At 49.0% G+C, this 26,844-nt stretch overlaps 1 protein-coding gene across 1 annotated transcript in view; it reads right to left on the bottom strand.

The window, feature by feature from the left end:
* The window catches only part of LOC144154837 (uncharacterized), a 50,990-nt gene extending 24,599 nt beyond the window's left edge, over positions 1-26,391 (bottom strand). The window contains exons 1-2 of the mRNA XM_077685929.1: positions 25,957-26,391; positions 23,899-24,303 (exon numbers count right to left, since the gene is read on the bottom strand). Coding sequence (XP_077542055.1) covers positions 23,899-24,303; positions 25,957-26,391 — 840 coding nt within the window. The remainder of the gene's footprint in view (positions 1-23,898; positions 24,304-25,956) is intronic.
* Between the last annotated feature and the right edge of the window lie 453 nt (positions 26,392-26,844).

Raw genomic sequence — 26,844 nt, 5'->3', positions numbered from 1 at the left:
CTTAGCTGAATGCAGTGCCTTTTTTAGGGCACCCATGCAGCGAAAGCAAACGAAACAAAGACATCGGTCACAGAACATTGCAATGTGCACAACCGCACGTTAAGATGCCTGCCAAAAGTTCAAACCAGTTTCCAAGCAGGGGAGCATGACACACGCAAGCATTGTTTCGCAGCCTAAGATAACACCTAACAATACACGAACAGCGGAAATTTCCTACAAACACACAGGAATGCAACAGCGGCTATTGAAAGGTAGACGGGTCTCTAAGGCTGCGAGAAATGCACTTGCTTCTCGAGGCCTTTTTATGCCCTAAAAGGGCATTGCCTTCAGGTGAAATTTTAGTTGTTAGTTCAGCGCTGCGCCTGTACGTAACCTTCTTCTTGGGTGCCGTCGTTTCGCGCTGGTTTCCCCTTCAATGATGTGCAAGCTCGTCGGATCAGCTGTCTTTTATTTCTTGAAATAAGTTTGGTTAACACAAGGCGCTTTTGTGTATAACCAATAGAGAAGACTAGCCTTTTCTGTTTTGCCAGGCTCGAATTCTCCCGTCACCTTCAGGAACTGCCGCTTCTTAGCATAGAACTCGCCAGATCTTTAGTCTTTTGTAGCTGGGCCTCATTAGCGACGTTTTTCCGGAGGCGGTGAAAGCAGCCACTCCAGGGATTAACCGCTGACAAGGTTCGGATTACACGACGAAGGGTGAAGAGCTAAGACAAATCTTCGTTCGCCCCACCAACTAGCCAGAAAGACTGCTTCAGAAACAGCCTCGAGGGTGCCCGATACGCGAGTAAGCCTCCCTGCGGATTCTCTTTCGAGTCCACAGCTTGGCCGCCTACGAAGCTCGCTCCAACACCTCGAGGCAGTTGGAACCCGTTCAGCCAAGCCTTGAATGCAAGGATCTGGCCGTGAGACCGCGGGCAATCCGTACGGACGATTTATATCCGGGACGTGAAGGAAGCCCTTGGTACTATAGCTTTCGCAAAAGGGCCATGAAGACAAAGACAAAAGACCAAATAAAGCTTTCCTTAACTAGAAATTACGTAAGAGAAAAACAGAGCTAAAGACAGGACAAAAGGGAGAGTAGACACAGGCAGTGCTATGTGCTATGTACTAAGCATTATGTATTATATACTAAGCTTTACGTATTCTTTACTAAGCATTAGGTATTATGTACTAACTAATATGTACCGACTGGCCCGCGTTGCCCCTCTTTTACAGTTTAGAAAATACTACCCTTAGGTAACTCACTGAGCATTATGCTAGGCACGAAATTTGCACGAAATATTGAAACAGTTTGAACTTTTGCGACGCAGCGACAGTTAATTTGGGCTGACAACAAAAACATCAATGGTTGATATAACTGCACGTTAGTATTCAAGTGATGCTATCACATGGAATCGGAGGCCCCCCTACAATCAACAGGTCTTGTTTCTTTGCGATGGCTCAGCTCGAATTCGGTCAATCTCGCAAACAAGATTCGCAAACAATCGGCCTGTAAAGGGTGCACCCATGCACACAGGGTCTTATTTCGGGGAAGCAACCTTTAGTACTAAGGAGTATGTTATAGTTAGGGTTGTTCGTTTTCGGGTTTTGTATTGTAACACGAAAGGGTTTTATTCCGGGATACAATAAGATTTCACGACGTCATATCCGTCACCGAGGTGACGCGAGTACACCCTTGCCGAAGGGACCCGTCAGCACGACGTCTCTCGCCAAGCACACCCACAAGACAGCCGCCAACTCGAAAATCATGCTCAGCTGCAGATTTTGCTGCACATTTCACTTTTGTGTTTTACCCATTCCTATTAGGGAGGAAGGAACATTATTTTTTTTCTCTGTTATCTATATGTAGCACTGTAGCCATGTCTCGGTCGGTGTGGTGCTAGATTCCACCAGCGCCCCGCTGGTTGAAGCTGCCCCGCTGGTTGAAGCTAAGTCAGAATCTACGAGTTAATGTGCGTTATAGATTCCGGGGAAGCCGAAATGCCAAACCGGAATACTTGTTTTAGCATAGTGTCACAGTTTTCCTTCGGTAGCACTTCCTGGTAAAAACTGTCCCCCTGATTCTCCGGGAGAAGACCGCAGCCACAGCCCACGGCCTACCGGAATAGGATGGCCACCCAGTGCTCCACTTTTTAACCCAACTCCCTTCCCCTCTTTTCTTAATAAATGTTTTCAAAAACAACAACAACAGGTGCTATTCAACAAGCACTGAACATTTGCTTCGTAATTACACCGATGTTTTATGCTTGACACAAGACGTCTGCATTCTATGGCGGCTGATTACGTGAACTCGTCACAAAGCGGAAGGCTGCATGTGGTGTGCGTAGAAGTTAGAAAACTATTATATTCTGTGTTTTCCCGCCGCAGCTGTATGCGGCTCCGTGCTGAGCTAACCTGCGTGAGACGACAAAGCAGTGCATAATAAAAAGATTTCGTACTTGGAGCTCTTGTAAAATCCTTCGTAGCCCTTTATCTAGCGTAGGTGTCTTGAAAAAAAAAACTAACTGGTTTGGCCGCTAAAACGACGCTGTACCGAGTTTCATTAGGTTGTAATAATCGGTTAGTACACAGCAAAGATCTGAAGGCTGTAAAAGTCCTGTCTTCTGTCAGTACATGGCCGTGTAGGGAGGGAGTATGGTTACAAAAAACGGCTGTACGTCTTCTCTTATCTAAACTGTCACCCTTTTAAAAATTATTTGAATCTTAGCCGCTAAGACCACTGTAATACTGCACCGACGTTCATCATTTTTTTATTTACGTAGCTCACAATGAATTTGTAATTGTTGTGTCATTCCAGCCTGCTATCTTAAACGTACAGCCCGATGTTTCTCTGCTAGAACTAAACTCAGGTCCTTGCATGTTTAATTAAGCTAATTACATGGTCCCTACCACTACCACCGGTGTACACCCTTCAAGAACTGCAAGTGGAAAAGGAGAACCTCCATCGCGTGGTGCCCAGTGGACTCCCTCGTTAATCCGGTGGCCTCAAAGACAGAGTCTCACAAGAACATGACTCGAATAATTCACGCATTCCCTGGTGTGGCTAGCATCTCCTTTCTGCCTTAAAGGCCAGGTATTTCCAGATCAACCCTACGAAGCGCTTCCACCTTACACCGGCGAACCCTGCCAGTTCCTAGATCAAGACATTTACATTCACGAGGTTACCGCGGCCATTCACACTCTGAGGCGCAACACAACCCCTTATATGGACAAGGTTACCAACGAGGCCCTTATCAGTATCGGTGACAATTCAATCATTGAACTGACAGCATACCTCAACAGCGTGTGGCCGGAAAGTATACTACCAGAGGAAGGGAAAACTGATGAGGTTCGCTTTATACCGAAATCGGGGAGACAACCATCTAGTGGTAATTTGAGGCCGATATGCCCCACACCGCGCGTCGGCAAGTTACTCGAGCGCGTAATTCTTAACCATTTGCAACCCTACAATAAAAACTCGGCCCTGTTCCCAGCAACATCCTCACCTCTCAGTCCGAGATATCCTCCTTGAGCTTAATGAAGAAGTCATGATACCGGCAACCCGCAATGCGTCAGCGGCTATCGCGGCACTTGAACTCAAGAGTCCTTTTGACAATGCGCGGCACAAAAAGATCCTGCAGAACCTTAACGCACTTGGCTGCTGCGGGTGACATACAGAACGTGAGAGGCTTCCTTTCCTGCCGGAAAGCTATCATAAAAAATGGGAGATACCTCCACAAAGCCATTCCTCGTGGGAGGTCGCGGCACGCCACAGGGAGCGGTATTTTCCCCCGTGCTCTATTTAGTACGTAATTTTAGTACATAAACAGCACTTGAGCACTGCCCTTATTGGATTGCCGCCTCTCCTCAGCCACTTCTCGGGGCTCCGGCGTGGACTATATGAGGATGACATTACCATCTGGATGTCCATGGGGTCAATTGGGGCAAATGAAAATTGCTTGAAAGCGGTCATTGTCACTCACTCGCAGCAGGTGTGCCGAAATTTCGCGAGGGGACGCCTGCCAACCACAACGATACGCATCATTCAGCAGCAGCACCCAAAGAGGCTAATCAGGCCTCTACCGGCTCCGGCACATCAAGGCATCCCAGGAAACGAGGCGGCTGACGCCGTAGCTCGACAATTGTCCCACCACGCGGGCGCCGAGAGCATCATTGCCCAGCCCAAGCGAATGGAGCACTTGACCTGTTACGCAGGTCAACAGCACTACCGCCTTTCGCGTCAGACACTTGCTCTTCCCACAAATCTCTAACCCGAGAGCAGAAACGTCATTTACGCGCTCTCCAGACACATTCCCCCATCCTATACGGGTCCACATTTTAACTATCACTACTCCCCTCTTCGTGGTTTTGCGGAGAACACGGAACGCTAAGCCATATGGTCAGCGGGTGTGACCAATCACCTCTGATTCCCCAAACCTGCATACTTCTACTGCTGAGCTTTGGGAGAGCGCTTTGGCGAGCACCAGCCTAGACGACCAGCTTCGGCTGGCCCAAAGGGCCCTCAAAGCCGCCCGCACTCAAGACATCTCGGACTAAGGAGTCAGGACACCCCCTGAAAGCGGAAGCACACGGACGTCTCTTAATATCAATAAACGTTTATTATCTCCTTCTCGCTCGCTGGCAGGAGGTCCGGCTGCGGAGGCACCGATTTCGGGTCGGGCTTATCACCAGCAGTTACCCATGCCTGTTCCGGCTGCTGTTATCCGCCGGTTGCGGACACCAGTTCATTTGGTAGGCTTCCGGAGCTAGAAGCTGGCGCTAAACACCGGTTGTGGACTTGCCCAGTAACTTAAGGTAAACTCGCACGCACGTAGCACTTCCGATGCACAGGGCTCAATCCCGAGAGACTGCCAGATCTCCAGGGAAGGATATGGGGCCTCAGCACCGTCGTCTTATCTCATTTGCGGTCTTTCTCTCGTGGCTTAGGGTGATCTCTCGCAAAAAAGGAAGGAAGCTCACACTAACGCGTAAGACTTGAAAGTAGCGAAGCTGGACGCAACAGTAGCGTGTTTCCTCTTCGTCGCCTCGCGGCGTTGTTTAAAGGGACAGACAACCGATTTTTGTCGAGTATATATTCTCTATCCCAAATGAAAGGGCATTACTTAAAGCACCTTGACGAGAAACGGTTTTGCTGATAACGCCCTAGAACTTTTTAAATCGAATTTTTTGATCTACGAGTCGTATGTGTCCCTCCCAAAACTAATGCTGGCAACCATGAAATGGAGTAGCTCGGCAGCATACTTTTGTCTGTATGCGAAATAAAAAACGATATTTAAAAACTTGTTCCCAGCTAAAAAAGTTTGAATCGCAGGCTTTCCTGTGCCTTTATGTGTTTTTTTTAATGCAACGGTCTATTTTGCACGAATGCGCCATCTGTTAGGATAGACGATAGGTAGAATCTGGCTTCACGTTGTGGAGGCGGGAAGTTCGATTTTCCCCGGGCGCGACGTTTCTTTTTTTTTTTTTTAAGCTGCCGTTGGCGCATTTGGAAACTGAAATCAAATATTTTGGCAGAACAAACGCCCCTGACTCAGGCAGAATCGTCAAAGCTCCTTCGCTGGGTCTGTTTACTGAACGCTGCCGTTGATTCCGGGCATGGAGGCTCAGTTAGCCACACTGAGAGGCATGGTGAGAAGCACCCAGCGACGGCAGGCGGCGTTTCTTTAAAAATTTCAGAATAATGTTTAGAAATACATATTCAATTTAACCTTGTACAAATACTTGTGTTAAAAGGTTTTCAGTACGTAAATAAACGTTTCAGCAGTTACAGTAGCTGCTAGGTTTGCAGGTCACGTGACAGGGACACATATTGTAGTGTCAAGTTTCGACACTACGAACCGCCACCCTTCCGATTTCAGGAAGTTGGCTGCCAAATTAAAATTATTTCTGCCAGTTTGTTTAGAAATTGCTTGTGGTTATCGGCTTCCTTTGTCGCGCGCATTATCGCCGTTATCGCTGCGGAGACGGCGTCCTCGCCTTCCTCCGCCAGGTTGCGGCACGGGCCCTGCGCGCTTCTCTGTTCCCTCCTCGCCTTTCTCTCTCCGCCATCGGGCACTGCTCCAATCCAGGCGTCTGCGGAAGGGGGTGTGGTTTGACCTCTAGCTCTCAAGGTCAAAACTGGTCACTTCCACGAAGGCTGCCCGAGGTAGCGTACTGTAGCTTTTGGTTCAAAAACAAATTCCTTGTACAGGACCGCTCAGATATAAACAGAACGCAGACGCGGCGGCCCAATTGCATGGCGGCGCTACCTAGAAATGGCGACGGGAAGCAACGAGCGGCGTTCTTGGGATGCGTGTGCACTGCCCTGGCCACCATGTCTGATAACGCTTAATCGTCGCTCTGCTGCCGTGTCTGACTGAGAGTGCGAGCTCTCAAAGGGCAGCGTTTGGCTGTAGAAGGACACTGGTTACATTGCCGCTCTGCGCAATCAGCGGCGACCGAATCCGCTGCTTTGGAGTTCGAAGACGCTACCTCCTTGAAACTTTGCCTTGTCGCACGCTATTGAGCACATACATCGGTGTCCTCGTCGCGCGTCGCACAGTATTGCCTGCCTATCCTGCGGACTTTTTGCAGACACACACATTTTTTATCTACCTTTCTTCGAAACACTCCCGAGGTAATCAATCACAGTCATTACTTAAGAGAAAACGCAGCAACCCCGAATAAAAGAATGATTTCTAAAGAAGCTAGGATTCTTCGAAAAAAAAGGGCAAATACAAGAGAGTTATCTTCAGCTTCTGGTGCCTATATATGGAAGCTACATTTTGTTATCGATTTATTTGTACTCTATTGCAAAGGCACACCCTGGGAATCCTAACATGCAGATAATACAATGCCGGTCAAGGGCACGACACCGATGGCTGCGCTGCTTTGCGTGTAAAACGGCACGTTTTCAAGCACGTAGCTTCTTCGAATTCCAAATCAGTGGATTCGGTCGCCGCTCATTGCGGGGACCGTCAATACAATCAGCGTCATGCTACAGCCAAGCACTGCCACTTGAAAACTGGCAAGCCCAGTCAAACACGCCATCGAAGCGACGATTAAGTGTTATCAGACAGGGTGGCGGGGCAGTGAGCACGCATCCCCAGAAGGCCGCTGGTTGCGTCTGGTCGGCATTTCTAGGCGGCGCCGCCATGCAATCTGCAGAACAGATAGGCACTGTACGACTACTTCAATCCAAGCACCTTGGCTCCTCCGTAAAGTCAGGATGACATTCCACGCTAGGATTACACGATTATAACTTCCAACGAGACAAGCCATGTGCAATGGCGGACCAAGAAGGGTAAAGTACAGCTCTCTCACATCCTAAATAACCCAGGACCAGACGATCAATTAATTTCATACACTGACGCTTCATGCACAGGAACACATGGAGTGACAGCGGGGACCAGCCCTACCCATCCCCGCATAGAAGGCCGTATCCCCGACGCCTCTGCCAAATGTAACCCAATCCTGCTGGAATAGACCCTTTTCAGAAAAGTTGGCAACATAGTACATACGCGAGCTTTCATGATGACAGCACTGACGTCATTCGCAAACGTCGGCCATGATAAAAGAAACGCGGCTCAATCATAGCGCGGCTCCGCGGTGGTCTCTTAGAGCCACTCGTAGTCACCTCAGCGGTCAGTCTGATCGGATAAGTTTCTGAGCTTTTGCTTGCTGTTTTAATTTTATTACCACATGCGGTTACGAGTTCTGCAGGAGCCACGCCGACTCATTGGTGCGTCCGCCTCTGAAAACGGCACGGGTGCGCTGGTCGCTCAAACGCGGTATACCAGAGAGGTAGGTGTCCCACCCGGTGATAGAAAGATCAATCCCGTGACGCAAGCGCCATATCATCCAGTACCCCAGTACTGCGAGTCCGTGATGTCCGAGCTTAGGCGATGCGTGATCGCGCTGAGCCGAGCAGCCGGCACAATCGCTCTGTTTACTTCATCATGGCCGCGCGCAATGTTGCTCGACTGGCGTTCCGCTTGTCCACTATGCGTGATAGTGCAGCCGCTCTGTACAGCCGCCTCCAGTCAAGCCCAGACAACCATCAATCTTCGTAATGACTCTCCGCAGGTGATCCTTTATTCGAAACAGGTTGCGCACTCACATCACCTGCCAACGAATCAACCAGCTCCACAGCAAAATGCCATCAAAGGTGATTATGTCATGGGTTCCTGGTCATACCAGTATTTTTAGTAATGAAAGGGCTGACTTCCTGTCACACAACTGGCCTGGCTGTAATCCCCCGCCCAGCTCGCAGGGGACCCATGGGCCACACGAATGGCTGCAAAGGAGGACCTTCGACGCCGAACGCATGCTATTACACCTCCGTGTTTGCTTCTTGCCCCCTCAACCTTACCAGGATGGACGATATTGTCGTGCGAAGGATACGGTTGGGGGTGGCTCTTACTCCTTCCCGCACGGCTTTGTGGAAAGGGGACTACTGAGGGCACGTGAAATGTCCAACCTTCTCCGATGAAATGGCTTCGGCAGTCCTTCACCACATATTATAGACAGGCCCTGGAAACAAAGACATTCAGAGGAAATGACTGATAGCCTCAGGCCTAAATTTGAGGCAAGATACGCACTGCCACCAGTGGCTCCATGGTCCTGCGTACTTTTCTTTGCTGGATGATATACGAGAGGACAACCTAGTTTCCTAAATATAGATCTGACTCACTTAATGCATACTAAGCCTTGAGTCTCTTAAATAAGCGAAAACACAACAACAATTCGGCCACCGCTCCCGTGCTCCGTTTACCTTTGCGCGCACCTGTACGTTCTGCAATATGCTCACATATGCCGACGTTTGCGATTTTTTTCTTCATCTCACAACGTCACTCAGAAGGCACGAGAGCTCTTGAAGCACCCACAAGCACTCCAGTAGACGGTCATTTGATGGGGCATCTTTACTGTTCATGATTAGGTTATTTTCCATCAAGAGTTGCCTAGAACGTGCAAAAAAGTGAAAGAAGCGTGCTCAATCGCAAATTACAAACAAACTTGTTTTGTGTCGTGCACTGGCTGGACAGCGCCCACCTTCGCAGGCCATCTTTCTTCACAGAATGGAAGGGCACTAATTTTTTCTCGTTATGCCAGAGAATTGCGAACAATGCTTGCGCCGTCAAAACGCATATAAATACCAACATGTCGGTATAAATTGTCTTTTTTGATTTTTCGGAAGTCGGATGTCTGATATTTCTGCCCTGTATCAGGTTTCTTTCACCACATTCTGTTAATTATACCAGGGTTTCGATTCTGTCGTGGGCTTTGAAGAAAGACTGGTTCATAAAAAGGGGTTGTCCCCCCCTTTCATTGTCCGAAAGAAGTGTCTAACTAAACCGCCCGCTCCCATGGTTTTTTACGACTAAGCAACTATCATGAATTTAAAACAGAACAAAACCAAACCTGTATGGAGTGGTTCAAGGCGCGAGACTGGATACCACTGAGTCATTTATTAAGACGTACGACTCCTCTGCCAAAGCTAATCGTGGCCTGATTCCCCATTTACCTTCTTTCGTTTCTCCTTTGAATTAATGCTTACAGCACGAACAATTAAACGAAGGACGAAAGAGAGTGGCTACTAACACAAGCGCTGACCATGCACGAACTTGCCTAAACTCTTACGGTAATTCGTTGCTCCCTGCAACTTGTTCTATCACAAGAGTTTCAACAGCTGTTTAATCTCTTCATTACGCCATCAATGAACAGAAAAATACCCACAAGCGGCCGAGCGCACCTGACCGTGCGTCTCGTGAGAGTGCTCGGCGGCACGTAGTACGTGGGGGATTGGCCAGGAATCGGGCGTAAGGAGGGCTAATGCGCCCGTTACACAATAGTGTAAAGTAGAAACTTGAGCATTTCAATGAAGAGCATATAATCGCAAGCAATCAACCAAACAGCGCCGCGAAGAAAACTTCTGTCGTCTGCTCATGACGTTACTCGCTCCGCGATTCTAGGGGAGACCACCTGCGCTCATAAAACTTGGAACCGCCGCAACGGTGGCGGCAGTGCGCTCTCCGACTCTGAGCAGGGCACAGAGGGTATGGGGCGCCCAAGGAAGGTACGGACGCCCGAAGAAGAGGCGGCTTATCAGAAAGCGCGGCGCGCTGCCAGGCGAGAACGCCATCGTCCAGAAGGACAAGAAGTAGTGCAGGTCTTCAACACGAGGAAGCACTCGGCGACACTTTGCAGCGTCGGGCGATGAAGTATGGGAATACCGAACTGGGCACTGTACAAATAAATCACTTGTATACTTTTTGCATTTGAGTTGGTCTTCTGCTGCCCAGCGCCATGTATAAACAGATAGTAGATTGTTCTCAGTGAATTACATGGCGCTCACCGAGATTAGCGTAGTGAGAACACAGCTCTGCTGTGACGTCAGGCTTGCACCGTTGTGCAGGCTGGAGCAGTAAACTGTGCAATAAGTTTTTTATGTTCCTGTAAGGAGTATCATTCCATTCCCCTTTTCTTTCATTCGCGACACCGATCATAACGCGTGGAGTTAGCGTGCTACGCAGACGGTACGAATACTCTCCCCTACCAAAGAATACGGTTGGTTATTGTAGTTTGTACGATGCTCGAAGTGGATAACGACCTGCTACCTGAAATAAATGGTGTTGATTCAAACTTTAGTTTAGAATAGCCGGAGGCTATCGTTCTGAAAAACTATTTATTTCAGACACGAAAAAATGAAGTCTAGTATTTAGAACCACAAAATTATCACCATCATTGATCGTCCTCAACTTAGCGATACACCATGTTAGAGAAATAAAAGGCGGCAAGCACACCACCGATCACAACACTGTCTTTTACCATCGGATTTTTTGACGTAATGCTGGAATGCTGTACGAGTAACGGCGGGGTCAAAAGTTTCGCCTATGGCATGTCAGCAAGGTCGTTGCACCCGCCTTGTCAATGCTAACGGCGCCCACGGGGAACGTCGGCCGTCATTTCCTGATTATGTGGCCGCCCATCAAGAGCAGAGTATTGATCCCTGTTGAGCAAGCATGTCTGCGCTGCCGAAATTGAATTATGGCCATGCTCGCCCATCCTTCCAGCTCCCTTCACCACGGCGCCTGACTGAGAGTTGCGACAGGGTGTTGTACGTCCCGTTTTCGCTCCCAAGGCGGCGACAGTAAAGACCGGCACGTCTATTTTGCTGTGTAGGAAGCGTTAATATCCTGCAAAACTGCCATCGACCAGAGGGACTTTGGAAGAAGTTGGTGTGTATGTTTTTTACTGTGCGACAGTTGTCGAGGTGTCAATTCGACTCTCCCCGCGACCTGCTACTAATGTCCAACTTTCTACTTCACTACCTGTTCCTGACGGCGACTACTTCCTAACGACACGTGAGGTTGAGCGAGCAAGAAAGCGGAGGAAGAAAGTATGGCGAAAGTGTGAGGGCGAGGGCGGTGTGCCGTAGCCGAGAGAGATATTCTCGGCGGTGGCGACGCGCTGCGAGATAACGCCAGAGTAGCGCGTGCCGTCGTGCGTTCGGCGATGCCGCGATCGTTTCCTGAGGCGGAGGAAATGCTGCGCACACAAGCACCTGATCAAGGCACAAATCAGGAAACTTCAGCATCATCCACTGTTTGGCCACGTTGGTGCGATGCGCACATTGAGTTTGCACAGGACCGGGATAATATGAGAACAATGGGAGAGGCGTTTGCCCTGCAGTAGGCGTAGATAGGATGATGATGATGATGATGTATTACTCCATTGAGCGGTACCAACTCCAGCACGATATCTTCAAAAAGAAGGAAGAAGGGGAACAATTTATCCTGGCACTAGACCTCAAAGGAGCTTTCGATAACGTAAAACACGGCGCCATATTCACAGCTCTAGAGAGGCTAGAATGCGCGGATGGAACATTCCGCTACGTGAAAGCATTCCTGTCCGACAGAACGGCTACCATTTGCATTGAAGACACAAAGTCAGATCTCTTTGACATGCCCAACAAAGGCACACCACAGGGATCTATCATCTCACCGCTTCTCTTTAACATCACTATCATAGAAATAACAAAAAGAATCACAGAATACGACCAACTCGGGGCTGCAATTTACGCGGACGATATCACCCTATGGACAAATAAAGGCCACAGAAATAAAAAAATCCAAACTCTGCAAAACGCAATCAATGAAATCACAGAACTTGCAGCCAACAACGGGTTGCAATGCGCCCCTGAAAAATCAGAGCTATCAGAATATTCCACTCAGGGAAGGAAAAGCAAACGTTACTCTGCATCGACTCGAAGCCAATCCCTGAGAGAAGCCAGATAAGAATCTTGGGCATGGTAACCCAACCCAACAACGGAGCGGACGAAACAACCCAACAGTTAGCCAAGATTATAAGAAGAATCACCAGAACCCGAAACGGAATGAGAGAAGAGGACACGCTGCGGATTACCCAAGCCCTAATAATTAGCAGAGTAGCTTACAGCCTACCCTTCCACATTCTAAAGAGTAACCACCTCAATAAGATCAATGCGACAATTAGAACAGCCTATAAAACAGCACTCGGCCTCCCCATCTACACAGCTAATCAAAAGCTGTACGATCTCGGAGTGTGCAACACATTCGAAGAAATAAGGGATGCAGTGCTCGCTAACCAAAAAGAACGACTACTCAAAACTCCCACAGCCCGAGCAATCCTATCCAACATTGGCTCTCCGGCAGAAAAAGAATTCTTGAATAGAACGACAGAACAATCACCAGACCAAAGGAAGGGAATAAAAACCCTACCTATACCCAAACACATGGACAAAACCTTCAACAAGGAAAGGAGATTAGCAAGAACAAATTTTCTAAGAAGAAAGTTCGGAAATCATGTAAACATTGTCTACACTGATGCAAGTGTAGACTAACCGCACGGCTCTTCCATTGCAGCAGTTGTCTACTTCAAAGGCTCCCCCATATACCACGCCACCCTTTGAAAACAAGACACTGATGAAGCCGAAATGAGTGCTGTTCTGATGGCTATCAGATGGGGAGAGGCAAATGACAGGAGCTTCAACATCATCACGGACTCCAAGAGAGCCATCAAAAACATCACTGCCGGATTAATAGCCATTGGCTCTAAACACATCATCCCAAGGGAGCTGAACCGTGTACACAACATTGCATGGTGTCCAGTGCACGAAGGCTTGGAAGGAAACGAGAGCGCTGACTCACTTGCGAGAAGTCTTACGAACAGGCGAACAGCAGCGACGAGGACTATCCCACGCCCTTCCACCATACGAATCCTACGGAGAGCGTCTTTAAAGAAAAAGACTTGAAAGGAGAACGCTACCCGCTCCTCACATGGCACTAAACACCCACGATGCACAAACACCGAGAAGAATACAAACTAACACATTCCCACATAAATCAAGGCTGGCACTTATGTTCGGAGACAGATTTAGTGAGAACTGTTTTCAATGTAATGAAAAAAAAAACACCCTTTTCCACGCCATATGAAACTGCTCAGTTATATGGCAAACCGAAAACAATACACTTCATTCACTAGAAACGTGGGAGGCGACTCTGGCCAGCCAGGCCTTGGAAGACCAGCGCCAGCTGATCGACAGGGCCTGGGCCGGGGCACAAGCTTTTGGGGCCCTGGAAAGAGGACTCCACCCAAGTTTCTCCCTTTACTCCCTTCCCCAACCTCAATAAAGATTTACTGAACTGAACTCAACTGAACGGTACGCACTAGCGTGTGACCAGTGCCAACGACAAACAGTTCCAAGTCAATCGCCCGCTGTGCTGCATCCGCTTTATTTTAGATGCGAAGCATCTAATGGTCGGGGCTATGTCCCTCCCTTGTTGTTGATGTTGCGCCGTCCACACCCGCACTGCGTATGCGGGGCTTGCTGAACGCCCGGTGGTGTCTTACAATATTGCAGCAAACCATGCAATGGGTTTGTTTATTTGTGTTTTGCTTTTTCCGACCGGCTGCGCCGGCCTGTGTTATCTCTGTGCCAAGGGAAGCGCGTGTTTCATTCTTTCTTTCTGTGCCGCATGTGTTATCTGTTCTGATAGGGAGAGCATTCCGATCTAACGTGAACAGCCCGGAATAATCTTCTTGGATCTACAATGTTCTCGATGCGAATCGGGGGTTCGAGAACCACGCGCGCCGAAAGATAAAAAGCCTGCAGACCAGAGGCCGAGCTATTCGATTCTGCGAGTTCGCCGACGCACGTCACTTTGTTGACCGCTGCTTCGCCGCCTCTGTATTCTTTTGGGTTGTTAGGGGAGCACAAGTTCGCTCCAATAAAGTTGTTTCTCCTTCAAGAAAACTGCACCGTCCTTGGCTTCGTGGGTCCTATAATGGGTCCTGGAGCGACAGTGTTGCCGGTGTCTTCCTGGGCCGGCACGATACGAGCACGCTTCACGCGCCTTCGACGTTTCATCGTCGTCGGCGGCGGCGTGCGTCGGCGAGTATCGGCGGGCCGTGACTACAAGCAGCAAACAACCATCCGGAGAACGTGCATCGACCTCATCTTCAGCAACTTTAGGGTTCATCCAATACAACAGCCCTTGTCTTTATATTTCACAGACCATAAGCCGGTCATAATCAGAGCGGAACGCCAACCACAGCTCGACGTCACCTACGTTGAACATGATCATGATAATGCCTAAATCAAGACATACCACGTACACCGTCTCTCTCTCTCTCTCTCTTTAATGCTCTCCACTCTAACACCCCCTTCCAACAAAATTACACCATGTTCCCGTAGAATGCTTATGGTCCAGCCTGTTCCCTCCTTTGTTGCGCCGTCCACACCTCCAATGGGCATGCGCGTCTCTCTTCCATTCTCCTCCTTACAGCCGTATAAACCAGGTGTGCGCACGCGCTACGTGCTACCCCACTGCGCATGCGCGTCTCTCCTCCATTCTCCTCCTCACCCTACCCACGCGTCTCCTTACTCTAACACACCAAATCTAGTCACACTACTCACTTCCTTGCTGCTTCGCGTCCTCCTCAGGGTTCCCCCCACGGGAAGATGGTGAAATTTTTCCCCATTAACCATTTTTCCGCGCGAGTCTGGATTTCCTGGGACCTTTTCCTTCATTCACGACTGGTTTAAAGCGCATTTTCGTTGCCCCAGGTTGACCAACACGATGCGACACTATGCCGGCCCTCCCATAGGCTGCGCAACTGACGTCGCCGACTTCCTTCTTTATGATGTCATTATACGTCATGGGCCACCTCGCCAGCTCTCGGTCGATCGGGGACGGAATTTCTTGTCTAATATTGTTGCCGACGTTCTTCGTTCCTGCTCCAGTGAATGCAAATTGATTACACCATACCACCCAAAAACGAACTGGCCTTAGAGATCGATTAAGCCGCACCTTGGTCAACAGGATTTCTACGCACGTTTCCACCAAATACCGAGGTTGGGATGCTGCCATGCCGTTTATTTTCACCGCCTTCAATTTTTCCCGCCATGAAGCTGCCGGTTACTTTCCTTTGTGCATGCTATTTGGAAGAGAGCCTGCTTTACGCTTGGATACACCGATCTGGACTACCACCGCTTCATTTAGCGAGCACACCAGCGACGCCGTCACCCTGACGGATCTCGCTCGTCAGATCGTTCGATCTCCAAAGCCTACCTGAAATCTCTTTACGAACACCGCCATACCGACACCCAGTTCCAGCCTGGTACATTGGTCTTGCTGTGGACTCCCGTAGGACTCTCTACAGACTACTCTCTCGCTACACTGGACCTTATCACGTGTTGCGCTGAAGCACTGACTTCACTTTCGAAGTCACTCTCCGCTCGTCCTCCTCTCCCCAGCCCACGTGAAGGTTTTCATGTGTACACGCTTAAGCGCCACCACACCACCCTCTCTCTGTTGTTTTGAGAGATGCCGTGACGGCGCCTTGCCGCCGGTGTGGGTGTGTCACGAAGAGGTTTGAAGGAATGCTCAAAAGGAGGATTGCTGCGGCCATGTTCTGCGTAGCCTGTATCTACACTAATATGTACTAATATCTACCAATCTAATATCAGAAGTGTTCCCTGTAAAAGGTTTCAGCTATCTTCACAAATCGAGGCATGTTCTCCATCATCGGACATTACGAAAACATGGTTCAACGTTAGTGTCCCGGATAATAATATTCTTGTAATTCTGACGAATATCAGTCAGTCAGAAAAGATGCTCATTTCAATGTGTAAAGAATTCATTCCACTAACCTTCCTTGTCAACTCATTTCCCAAGGTGTTTTCATTTCATTGAGGCTTAGTTGTAATGATCTTATTGTTGGTGTTTTATCGTCCCTAGACATGAATGCGACGTTCGAAAATAAATTTATTCGCGGTGTTGCTAGAATATACGCACACTTTCACAATTTGGTTCTTATAATGATCCGCAACTTCAACTGTTCAAACATTCAATGTTCTACATCGCCTGTTTTATCTACAGATACTCAGGCACAGGAATTTCTTCATTCTTGACTCGATTTTTGATTTTGCAGCTTATCGATAAACCAACACGTCGTTCGAACACATGCGCGAACACTATTGATGTACTTTTAACTCCAAGTCCTGATCTGTTTGCTGATATAGCCCATATCGATGGGCTTTCTGATTATGACATAATTACTGCAGACTTAACTGGTTTGCTAAAAAAATCCAATCACTGAAAAGCGTATAAGGTGTAATAACCGAGCCAACTTTGACGAAAATATCATTGAATGATCAGGTTTGACTGAAGAGTTTTGGAGAGCCATTTGTCACGTTAACTTCAAGATAACTGGATGTACCTTTTTATAAATACTCTTCTAATCTAATTGATCAACATACACCACTCATGATCATCAAAACACGTAATATCTCTCCGTGGTTCTCTCAGAAACTGCGTCGACTCAATAATAAAAACAAGCGACTATTCAGAAATATCACCATCATCAGCAGCAGTAGCAGCCTAGTCAGGTACACTGCAGTACTCCGCAATCACCCATATTTTTACTGATGAATCGACTACATCTGAGTGCAGTTCTTCAGGAGTTTTATTCCGTCAGCTAACAAATCACTGTCATGCGGGCTTCAGCGAGCGACTTCGTCCACGCTAGCTGAACGTTATGGAATCAAAGAAGCCATCCGGTTATATACTTCGTCAGCCACCGACACAATGGACCATATTCACAGACTCGAAGGCCGCCCTAGAAAGCCTGCGACGTTCTAGCTGCTTGAGCATCCACGACCACATACTGCGCGAAGTAAAATACCTTCACCATCTCGCTTACGCTGCTGGCCATCGCAGAACTCTTCAGTGGCTTCTTGGACACTGTGGTTTCCTAGGAAATCAGAGAGCAGATGAGGCTGCACGCAGGGCCCTAGAAATGAAAAACAAAAGGAAAATTTTCTTTACAAAAAATGATGCCTCCATGTCGTCCTACAGTGTTCCGCCTACACAGACGTAAGGAGCCGGTTGCAGCAGAACATGACATGTCTTCACCCTGGACCAATTACGCTGAGCCTGCTACTTGGACCATGGCATTCTCCATCATCTTAGCGGAAAATCCTGGATGTCTTATTTAGCTCTCTTCACGATATTGGCTTCGCTGAGACTATATAGCCCCCCCTTATGCGGACAGTCTTCGCTACATCACATGTAGCGAAGACTGACCTTATGAATGAATGACTGATCGAATATCACGCTATCTCTTTTTTTCTCCTTTTCTCTACTACCTCTCTTCTTACTACTCATCTCTCTTTTCCCCATTCCCCTTCCTGCAGAGTAGCATGTCGACGTACGCATGTTGGCAAACCTCTCTGCATTTCCTTCTTTACTAAAGAGCTTCTCTCTCTCTCTCTCTCTCTCTCTCTCTCTCTCTCTCTCTCTCTCTCTCTCTCTCTCTCTCTCTCTCTCTCTCTCTCTTTCTCTCTCTGTCCAACTGCTTCTGTCCTGCACTGGTCGAGTCCACAATTTCTTTATTTCATCCCTCCATCGGGTTATTGGCCTTCCCCTTCTTCCAGACCCATCTCTTGGTATCCACTCTGTTACGCTAATTGTCAGCCTGTTGTCGGTTTGCCTCACTACATGACCAGCCCAAGTCCACTACTTTTTCTTTATTTTGAACTATGATATATTCCACTCGAGTTTGCTCCTAATCCAGGTTCCTCGTTTCCTATCCCTGAGTGTTATTCCTAACATTATTCGTTCCGTGGCTCGCTGAGCCCACCTAAGTTTTCTTTCCAGTTGTTTAGTAAGGCGCCAAGTTTCAGCTCCCTATGTCATCGCCGCCAGTGTGCACTGCTTATAGAATTTTGTTTAAGTGACAGAGGTAGCGTACGTTTCATTATTCGGAAATGTTGGCCGAGTGCTCTCCAGCTCATACCTATTTTGTGACGGATTTCTCTTTCGGGGTTTGAGTCAGCACTAACCAGCTGTATGGGGTAGTTATATTCTTTGATTTCTTGTAACGTTTCGTTTCCTAAGTTGAAGAGGACGTTCTTGGCATGCGTATTCCTCATTTTTCTGCTATGCCGTGTTTTGTATTGTCAGTGCAACTTGTTTTCTTGTTCTTGTTTTTTCCTCCTTCTTCTCCCAAATAATGGAGTCGGTTTTTTTTCTTCCGGTCTGTTCCGTTTACTTAATATGCTCCTTGCACGCATTGTACTCATGTGCAATAGTGCTGGTGCGCCGAACCAAATGAATCAAGGGCTGTGGGGTCCAGTGGCGTACGAGCAGCTCCCGCCCGCCGTCCTCCCATCTACCATGTATACACCTTAGGACATCAAAAGTTTTCAAAACGCCCGCGTGTACGAGGCTTTGGAGCACGTCAAGATGTGGTCAAAATTAAGCGGGCGCCCTCCGCTACGGCGTGAATTATCGTCTGTGTAGCGTACACGTTTACCCCCCAATCAATCAATCAATCAATCAATCAATCAATCAATCAATCAATCAATCAATCAATCAATCAATCAATCAATCAATCAATGAAAGTTTGAAAATTTTCGTTTTGATTGCTGACAGTGTAATTCAGTCATTTAGAATGTCACATTGCAAGACACACAGCCGTTGCTACGGAATTTGTGAAAGTTTCAAACATTGTAAGGTGCTCTCACCACAAAGGGTTGTCACTACTTTCTAAAAAAACAACACAGTGCGCAAAAGAACGGGACGGCAGAAAGTGGCGCGTACAACACAGCGCTCACTCACACCTAGGGTTTATTAGGAAACGTAAGGAATATACGCAAGTATATTAGGAAACGTAAGGAATACACGCAAGTGCGCACATGTGCAGATGTGCAATAAAATATTGATGCGACGCTGCGTATAATAATGCGCAAAAGAGGAGAGAAATGAGAAGCAAAGTCGTGTGCAAAAAGGCTGGCAAGTCACGTAAGAATAGGGTTGACTATCTTATCTTCTTCTCATGGGGAATAATCGGGGTCTGGCTTACGCAGTCATCTTTATGAAGGGTAATGGAGGAGGCTTCAATTATCTACCCAACTATCCCATTTCTATGCTGGAAAATCGTTAGTTCAATTGCGCTGGCTATAACACCAACGCAATCCAACCAACCATGTTCATCCAGCAAGCCCGCCACCAGGAGTTACTATTTATTTTATTTATTTATTCACATACCCTCATGGCCCACGAGTATTACAGAGGGGTTCGAAGACCACCTTGGTACCGCCCAAAAGGGGCTCGCATCCTCACTTTGAACAATGTGCAGGAAAATCTGCATGCGTGTGATTTTTTTTTGTGTGTGTTTCTGGGTGCTCTCCTAGCCTGATGTTTAGGCAGCGCCCCGTCTGCCCCACGTGCACTCTTTTGCAAGACAGCGGTATCCGGTAAAAGACACATTTTAAAAAGCGCAAAAGCACCTGTGTCTTTGACACCGCACGTGGTCTTTAGCGTGCTGTGTTGCTTCCCACGATGATTTGCCCACTCGCCCTACTTTCAGTGTTACTTTACACAAGCCATGAGCGCGCAAAATGGCTTCTTTCTAATGTTTTTCCGTAATTTTTGCATTTAGATATTCGAGGGGTTTTGAGCCATGCTATTACAATCTTACTAAGAAAGCTTTTCGCCTCGGTTGGAAAACGGATGGGAGAGCCTGGCGGGCTTTCGAAAGCCAACTCGGCTGTCGTTTACACAACCAGGAACACGTCGCTACCGCAGGAACGATGGCAACGCGCCGGGGCCACTTTCCCGCTGGGTACACGAAACATCACTTCCCATTCTCCAAGGATGTCTACTTTCTCTGAAATGCACCTTTCTCGGGGCAGCTTCCGGCGCGCACCAAGGAGTTGCCGAAGCAGCGACAGCCTTACCAGGTCTACCTCTTTCAGCTCTGCTGCGAATTTCTTGTCCCGCTCATAAGACGTCCTTCGGAAGACTTCCCAGACGGAGCGAGTGTAATAGTTGTGGGAGAGGGTGCTACGGTGTGCTCACGTATACGTTTGTATATTTCGCATAAAAGGAAAGTTACATGGGTGTCCCTACCCGTCTGCGTCCTTGTCTAGTATTCCTTTTAAGTCATTCAATAACGTTAAGGGCTCGTTCAAGTCGAGCTTGAACTTGCGGCAGTTCCGACATATTGTTAATAACAAAGCTGGCTGATTAAAGTGCCATGATTACTCCATGATCACAATAAACCAATTCAGGATGGCGTCGTCGTCAAGTTTTAGTTGGCTCGGCTTGTAGACCACCAGTTTGTGACACACCTTGTCATAGGCTTTCGAATAGCCTAAATAAACAGAGAGATTTTGATAACTAGAGTAAAATGCGATGTAACTTGTCTGTGAAACAACGGTAACGACTAATGACCGGATTTTAGGCAAATGCGTAATTTTTTTTCTTGCGCTCATTTCGAACTATTTCCAAATATGAGCAGCAATTAGGGGTAAAGAATGGTTACGCGAATGCCCTAAACAAAATTTGGAAAAGAAAACACACACACACATATATATATTGAGAGGACAAGGTTCACAGGAGAGGCCGATGTTCGGGGCGACCGTTTATTCCGAGGCTCGAGCAGGGAACGCCCGATTACACACACCATGATGATGAGTATTCACAGAAATGAGGACGAAGTGATAGAGCACGTTCGCTAATGATGATGATAATGTACAGATGAACAGGAAGCACTGATGGCAGTCCGATGATCCCCCACCAAGACCGACTGTGCCAACCGGTGCCGGTGGATTGCCCAAGGATGCTCACACCCCCCCCCCCCTTAACCCCCCCCCCCTTCTTGCGCAGTCGGCCGCCTGGCCGCGAGTCATTCTGGAGCCCGGCGTCTGAAGGGCTTGAGGCGAGATACATGGACTATTTCGACGCCGCGGCGACGACGGTCTGTTACAGGGCCTATCGGTACTATGCGGTAATTAACTGCAGAAGTCTCTTCGAGGACGACGTAAGGGCCGAGGAAACGCTGAAGGAACTTCTCACAAAGGCCAGGCTTCCGTTCGGGGGTCCATAGGAGCACTTCATCACCAGAGTGAAAACGAACGGAGGAATGTGTCGAGTTGTATCTTGTCTTCCTGACTTGCTGATTAGCTTCCTTGTGCAAGCGTGCTTGTTCTCGGCAATATGCGAGCCGTGAAATGTACTGCTCATGGGTTGGTGCGTCAGAGGAAACAGGGGCGGAGAAGAAAGTTGACTCTAAGGTATAGGAAGGTGAGCGGCCGAAGACGAGAAAGAACGGAGAGTAGCCAGTAGTACGCTGACGTGTAGTGTTATAACAAAGGTGACGAAGGGGAGGATAATGTCCCAGTTGGGATGGTCGGGGCTTATATACATAGAGATCATGTCAGAAAGAGTTCGGTGGAAACGTTCGGCTAAGCCGTTTGTCTGGGGATGGTAGCCAGAAGTAGTCTTGTGCACGATGTTGGAGGCACGCAGGAGCTCCTCCACAATGGTCGCCAGGAAGGTTCGCCCGCGGTCGCTAAGAAGTATGCGTGGTGCACCATGGCGCAAAATGATGTGATGTAGAATGAATTCGGCCACTTCTGCGGCTGTCCCGGAGCGTACAGGTTCAGTTTCAGCATATCTTGTCAAGTGATCGACCGCCGTCACTATCCACCGGTGACCGGACTGCGTGATGGGCAAAGGTCCATACAAGTCGATTCCGACCGTCTGGAAAGGCGCGAAGGGAAAAGGTAAGGGCTGAAGCAACCCAGCAGGGGGAGCCGTCGAACGTTAGCGACGCTGGCAAGATGCACACGAGGAAACGTATTTTGCGACAGTTGTTGAGATCCCAGGCCAGAAGTAGCGGCTGCGGACCCTGTCATAAGTCTTCGCAAATCCAAGGTGCCCAGCCGTGGCATCGTCGGGGCAAGCTTCTAATATCGATGTGCGAAGGGAACGGGGTACGACAGGGACCCATTTGTGGCCGGTAGGGTGGTGGTTGCGACGGTGAAGCGTGCCATGCAGGAGCTGGAACTTGGCGAGTTGACGGCGAGCACGACTGTTGGGAGGTTGTACGCGGCCGGCAAGGAGACGTAACGGGTGCTACTTGGAGTACGGTTTTCGGGACCTCCACAGCAGGTGACGGAATGGTGGTCAGAGGGCATCGAGACAGGACGTCGGCATCGAGATGTTTCCGGCCGGAGTTATGTGTGACGACGAAATCATACTGCTGAAGGCGGAGAACCCAGCGGCCTAGGCGTCCGGACAAGTTCTTGAGGGAAGACAACCAACACAGAGCGTGGTGGTCAGTTACGATGGTGAAGTGGCGGCCATAAAGGTATGGGCGGAATTTTTGAACAGCCCACACTACTCCCAGACACTCTTGCTCTGTGATGGTATAGTTTTGTTCAGCACTTGTCGGGGAACGACTGGCATAGGCAACTACTCTTTCCTGATTCTGGGCGTCCCGCTGCAAGACAGCGCCAAGGCCATGACCGTTGGCGTCCGTGTGGAGTATTGTGGGGCTCTTTTCGTCGAAGTGGCGCAGAACAGGTCGAGATGTGAGCGCGTCCTTAAAGGAGCCATGAAGGGAAAATAGAACTTCGTTTAATTTGAAAGAACTAGGATTCAGTATCTCACTCAGCTCCATTACAGCCACAAAAGATGTTCTTTTAACGAACAAAAAACAAGAAGTATTTAAGAACTTTCAAATTTTGCGCCACAGTGACGTGTTATGAGCAAGAATGACGTCATACGAGCCAACAATAAAACATAATTTTCAGTGCGTTAACTGCACGTTAGCATTCAAGTGATGCGGTCAAATGAAACTAGAGGCCCCATTACAGACGTCCAGTCATGTGTCGTCGCGACAGGTCAGTTAGGCGGCCGCCAATCGCACAAACAAGGTTCCGTCACGTCATAGAAAAGTTGCGGGAAATTGGCTAGGGGGTCGCGACTGCTTCACACATTTTCTTTAATATCTCCGTTATTCGTTCGAAGATTGCGATGATATTGGTATCATTGTTATCGGGACTAAGCAGTCTTTCTAATAAACCCAACTTGTATTTTGTCTTCATGGCTCCTTTATGTGCTTGAACGGCTGCTTCACATTCGCTCGACCAGTCGTAGGGCGTGTCAGACTTTAAAAGCTTGTGTAAAGGAGAAGCAATGGCCGCAAAGTTACGCACGAAGCGACGGAAGTAAGAAGCCAAGCCGAGGAAGCTCCGTAGATCTTTTAAGTGGAACGGACGAGGGAAATCGACTACAGCGGCGATCTTGCCAGGATCAGGTTCTATGCCCTCTTTGCTGACCACGTGGCCCAATAACCTAATAGTCTTACTCGCAAAGCAGCATTTCTTTGCATTAAGCTGAAGCCCAGCGCGGGAAGGCACACTAATACTTCTTCCAGACGCTTGAGGTGCTCGGAGAACGTGGACGAGAAGATGACAATATCGTCAAGGTAGCAGAAGCACGTTTTTCATTTTAGGCCACGGAGAACTGTATCCATTATCCGTTCAAACGTGGCCGGAGCATTGCACAGCCCGAACGGCATCACGTTGAACTCGTAGAGGCCGCCAGGCGTAGCGAATGCCGTCTTCTCTTTGTTCGACTCACGCAGCGGAATTTGCCAGTAACCGGACCGTAGGTCCACACTGGAAAAATACTCAGCGCCTTGAAGGCAGTCCAGAGCATCGTCAATGCGAGGCATCGGGTACACATCCTTCAGAGTGATCTTATTTAGCGCCCTGTAATCAACGCAGAAGCGCACTGAGCCATCCTTCTTCTCCACCAAGACGACAGGTGAAGACCACGGGCTTGCCGAGGGGCGTATGATTTTGCGCTTGAGCATGTCGGCCACATTGTCGTCAATTATTTTTCTTTCTGATGGTGAGACACTGTATGGACGACGGCGAACTATGTCGGGGCCATCAGTTTCGATGCAGTGCTCTGTGGTAGAAGTCTGCGAAAGAGAAGGGGAGCACGAGTCGAAGGAAGCTTGGTATTTAGAGAGCACGTCTAGAAGACACTTTTTTTGGGATGGAGTGAGATCGAGGATGATGACGGAACCAAGAAGAGGTGTGGGGGAGGCAGAAACCGAATGTGGTGGACACTGTGCAGTTACGGCAGGAGGGAGAACGGCGGCAATTTCGTCATTAACTGATCCAATCGTGCAACCCTTAAACAGCAGAATTGGTTCTGGTGTCGTATTCTGAACAGTAATGAGTGCAGTACCTTGCGTAAATCGGACAAGACCCGCAGCGACTGTAATACCGCGCGATAGCAAACGAGCAGAGGGAACCACGAGGACATCTCTCCCAGTAATGGCTCCAGCGGAAATCGGCAAGATGTGCTCGCAGCTAGCAGGTATAACACAATCTGCTGTCAAAGTCACTGACTCCGTTGAAGCGGAAACAATGAAGTCTTCTGTATCCGAGATTTCGATGGCGGGTTGACGACATGAAATGATAGCAGACGTCGAAGAGAGCAAGTCCCAGCCCACTATCAGCTTGTGGGCACAAGGAGAGAGCACAGCACACAATATGTGGTAACTCCGGCGATCATAACCCTAACTGTACAGTATCCCGAAGGTGTAGGTGCAGTCTCATTAGCACCGCGCAAGATGGCCCTACGTAGGGAGTTCTCACTTTTCGTAAACGTGTACACAAATCGGCATGGATAATCGAAATGCTTGCTCCCGTATCAATCAAAGCTTGTACACGAATCCCCTCACCCCATACCGATAACATGTTAGCTGGATGACCTGGGGGAATTTCAATTTTCGAAACTGGTGCAGTTTTCCCCAAAAAAACTGCAGGGCCTAGTTTCCCGCCAATTGGTTAGTCTCATGAGAGACAGGGCGAAGAGGAGACGACGTGCGGTGATACGGTGACGGAGACCGGCGGCGCACTTCTCGGGAATCGTGATGAAAGGCTGGTTGGCCAGGTGGAGACGACGAGCGTCGCATAGGAGGCGTATAGGACCGTGGACGGTAACCGGAACCAAAACGGAAGTCATCCCGTTCGTTGACATCGTAGCCGTGTGTTTCGTCTTGCTGGCGTCGCCTGCAGAAACGATAGATGTGCCCAGGGATTCCACAATAGTAGCACGTTGGCCGGCGAGTGCGGAGGTCCTGGCGGGGGTGTCGCCACGTCGGCTGGAAGGTCTGCGGGCGGGAGACGGCAGGAACAGCTGCCACAAACCCAGGGTGAGGCTGAGCAGCGACTGGCGCCAACGGCAAGGGCGTTCGGCTTACGACTTCGCAATACGACGGGTTGGTTGCCGCTGTCGGTAGAGGGTACGCCGAAAGGCAGGAAATAGACGCCAGCTCCTCTTGAACTATTTCACGACGCCCAGGTGCAGGAGCGCTGCGACGACTGCTGGCACTGCATAGTGACTGTTGGTTACCGAGCTCTTCACGAATTATGGCATGAATCATCGTGCGTAGCTCATCATTGGCGAGATTGGCAGGTGCCCGCGAGTCATTGTGTAGGCGGATGGATTGCAGCTCGTCCAATCGTTGACACGTCGCGACCACATCGGCTACCGTCGCTGGGTTCTGCACGGCAAGGGCTGAAAATGCAAACTGGCCGATCCCCTTCATAATGTGACGCACCCGATCTGCCTCTGGCATATCCCCGTTGACCCGACGGCACAGCGCAAGAACGTCCTCTATATACGACGTATACATCTCTTGGGCATGTTGCACGCGATCGTCCAGCTGTTTCTTCGCGGCGTCAGAACGAGCAGCGGATGAGCCAAATTTCTGGCGTATCTGCCCGGTGAAATCGGGCCAGTCAGCGATTCGGTGCTCGTTGTTGAAGAACCACGTCTTGGCTGCTTTGTCGAGGGACCACGAGACGTTCTGCAGCTTAGCGCGGTCGTCCCACCTGTTAAAGGCGCTGACTCGTTCGTAGATATCGAGCCACTCCTCAATATCTTCGCCACGAAGGCCAGCGAACGATGGCGGGTCGCGCTGGCGGGTCGTAATGATACACTGCGGCGGTGCCGGGTTGGCGGCAGTGTTGGCCGATTCTCGCGTCATGGGCATGGCTGGGCCAGGCAACCGGTGACCGGAACGCAGCTCCAGGAGTGGGACCGAAGAGGTACGAAGCGAGACCGAAACGCACCCTCCACCACTTGAGAGGACAAGGTTCACCGAAGAGGCCGATGTTCGGGGCGACCGTTTATTCCGAGGCTCGAGCAGGGAACGCCCGGTTACACACACAATAATGATGAGTATTCAGAGAGATGAGGACGAAGTGCTAGAGCACGTTCGTTAATGATGATGATAATGTACAAATGAATAGGAAGCACTGATGGCAGTCCGATGATCCCCCACCAAGACCGACTGTGCCAACCGGTGCCGGTAGATTGCCCAAGGATGCTCACAATATATATATATATATATATATATATATATATATATATATATATATATATATATATATATATATATATATATCATCATCATCATCATCAGCCTATTTACGCCCACTGCAGG

The sequence above is a fragment of the Haemaphysalis longicornis genome, unplaced genomic scaffold (genome assembly GCF_048455015.1).
Source record: "Haemaphysalis longicornis isolate Haplotype H1 unplaced genomic scaffold, Haemaphysalis longicornis Haplotype H1 scaffold_99, whole genome shotgun sequence".
Lineage (NCBI taxonomy): Eukaryota > Metazoa > Arthropoda > Arachnida > Ixodida > Ixodidae > Haemaphysalis > Haemaphysalis longicornis.
The sequence above is the reverse complement of the archived record's forward strand: the minus strand, read 5'-3'. Positions and strand labels throughout refer to the sequence as shown.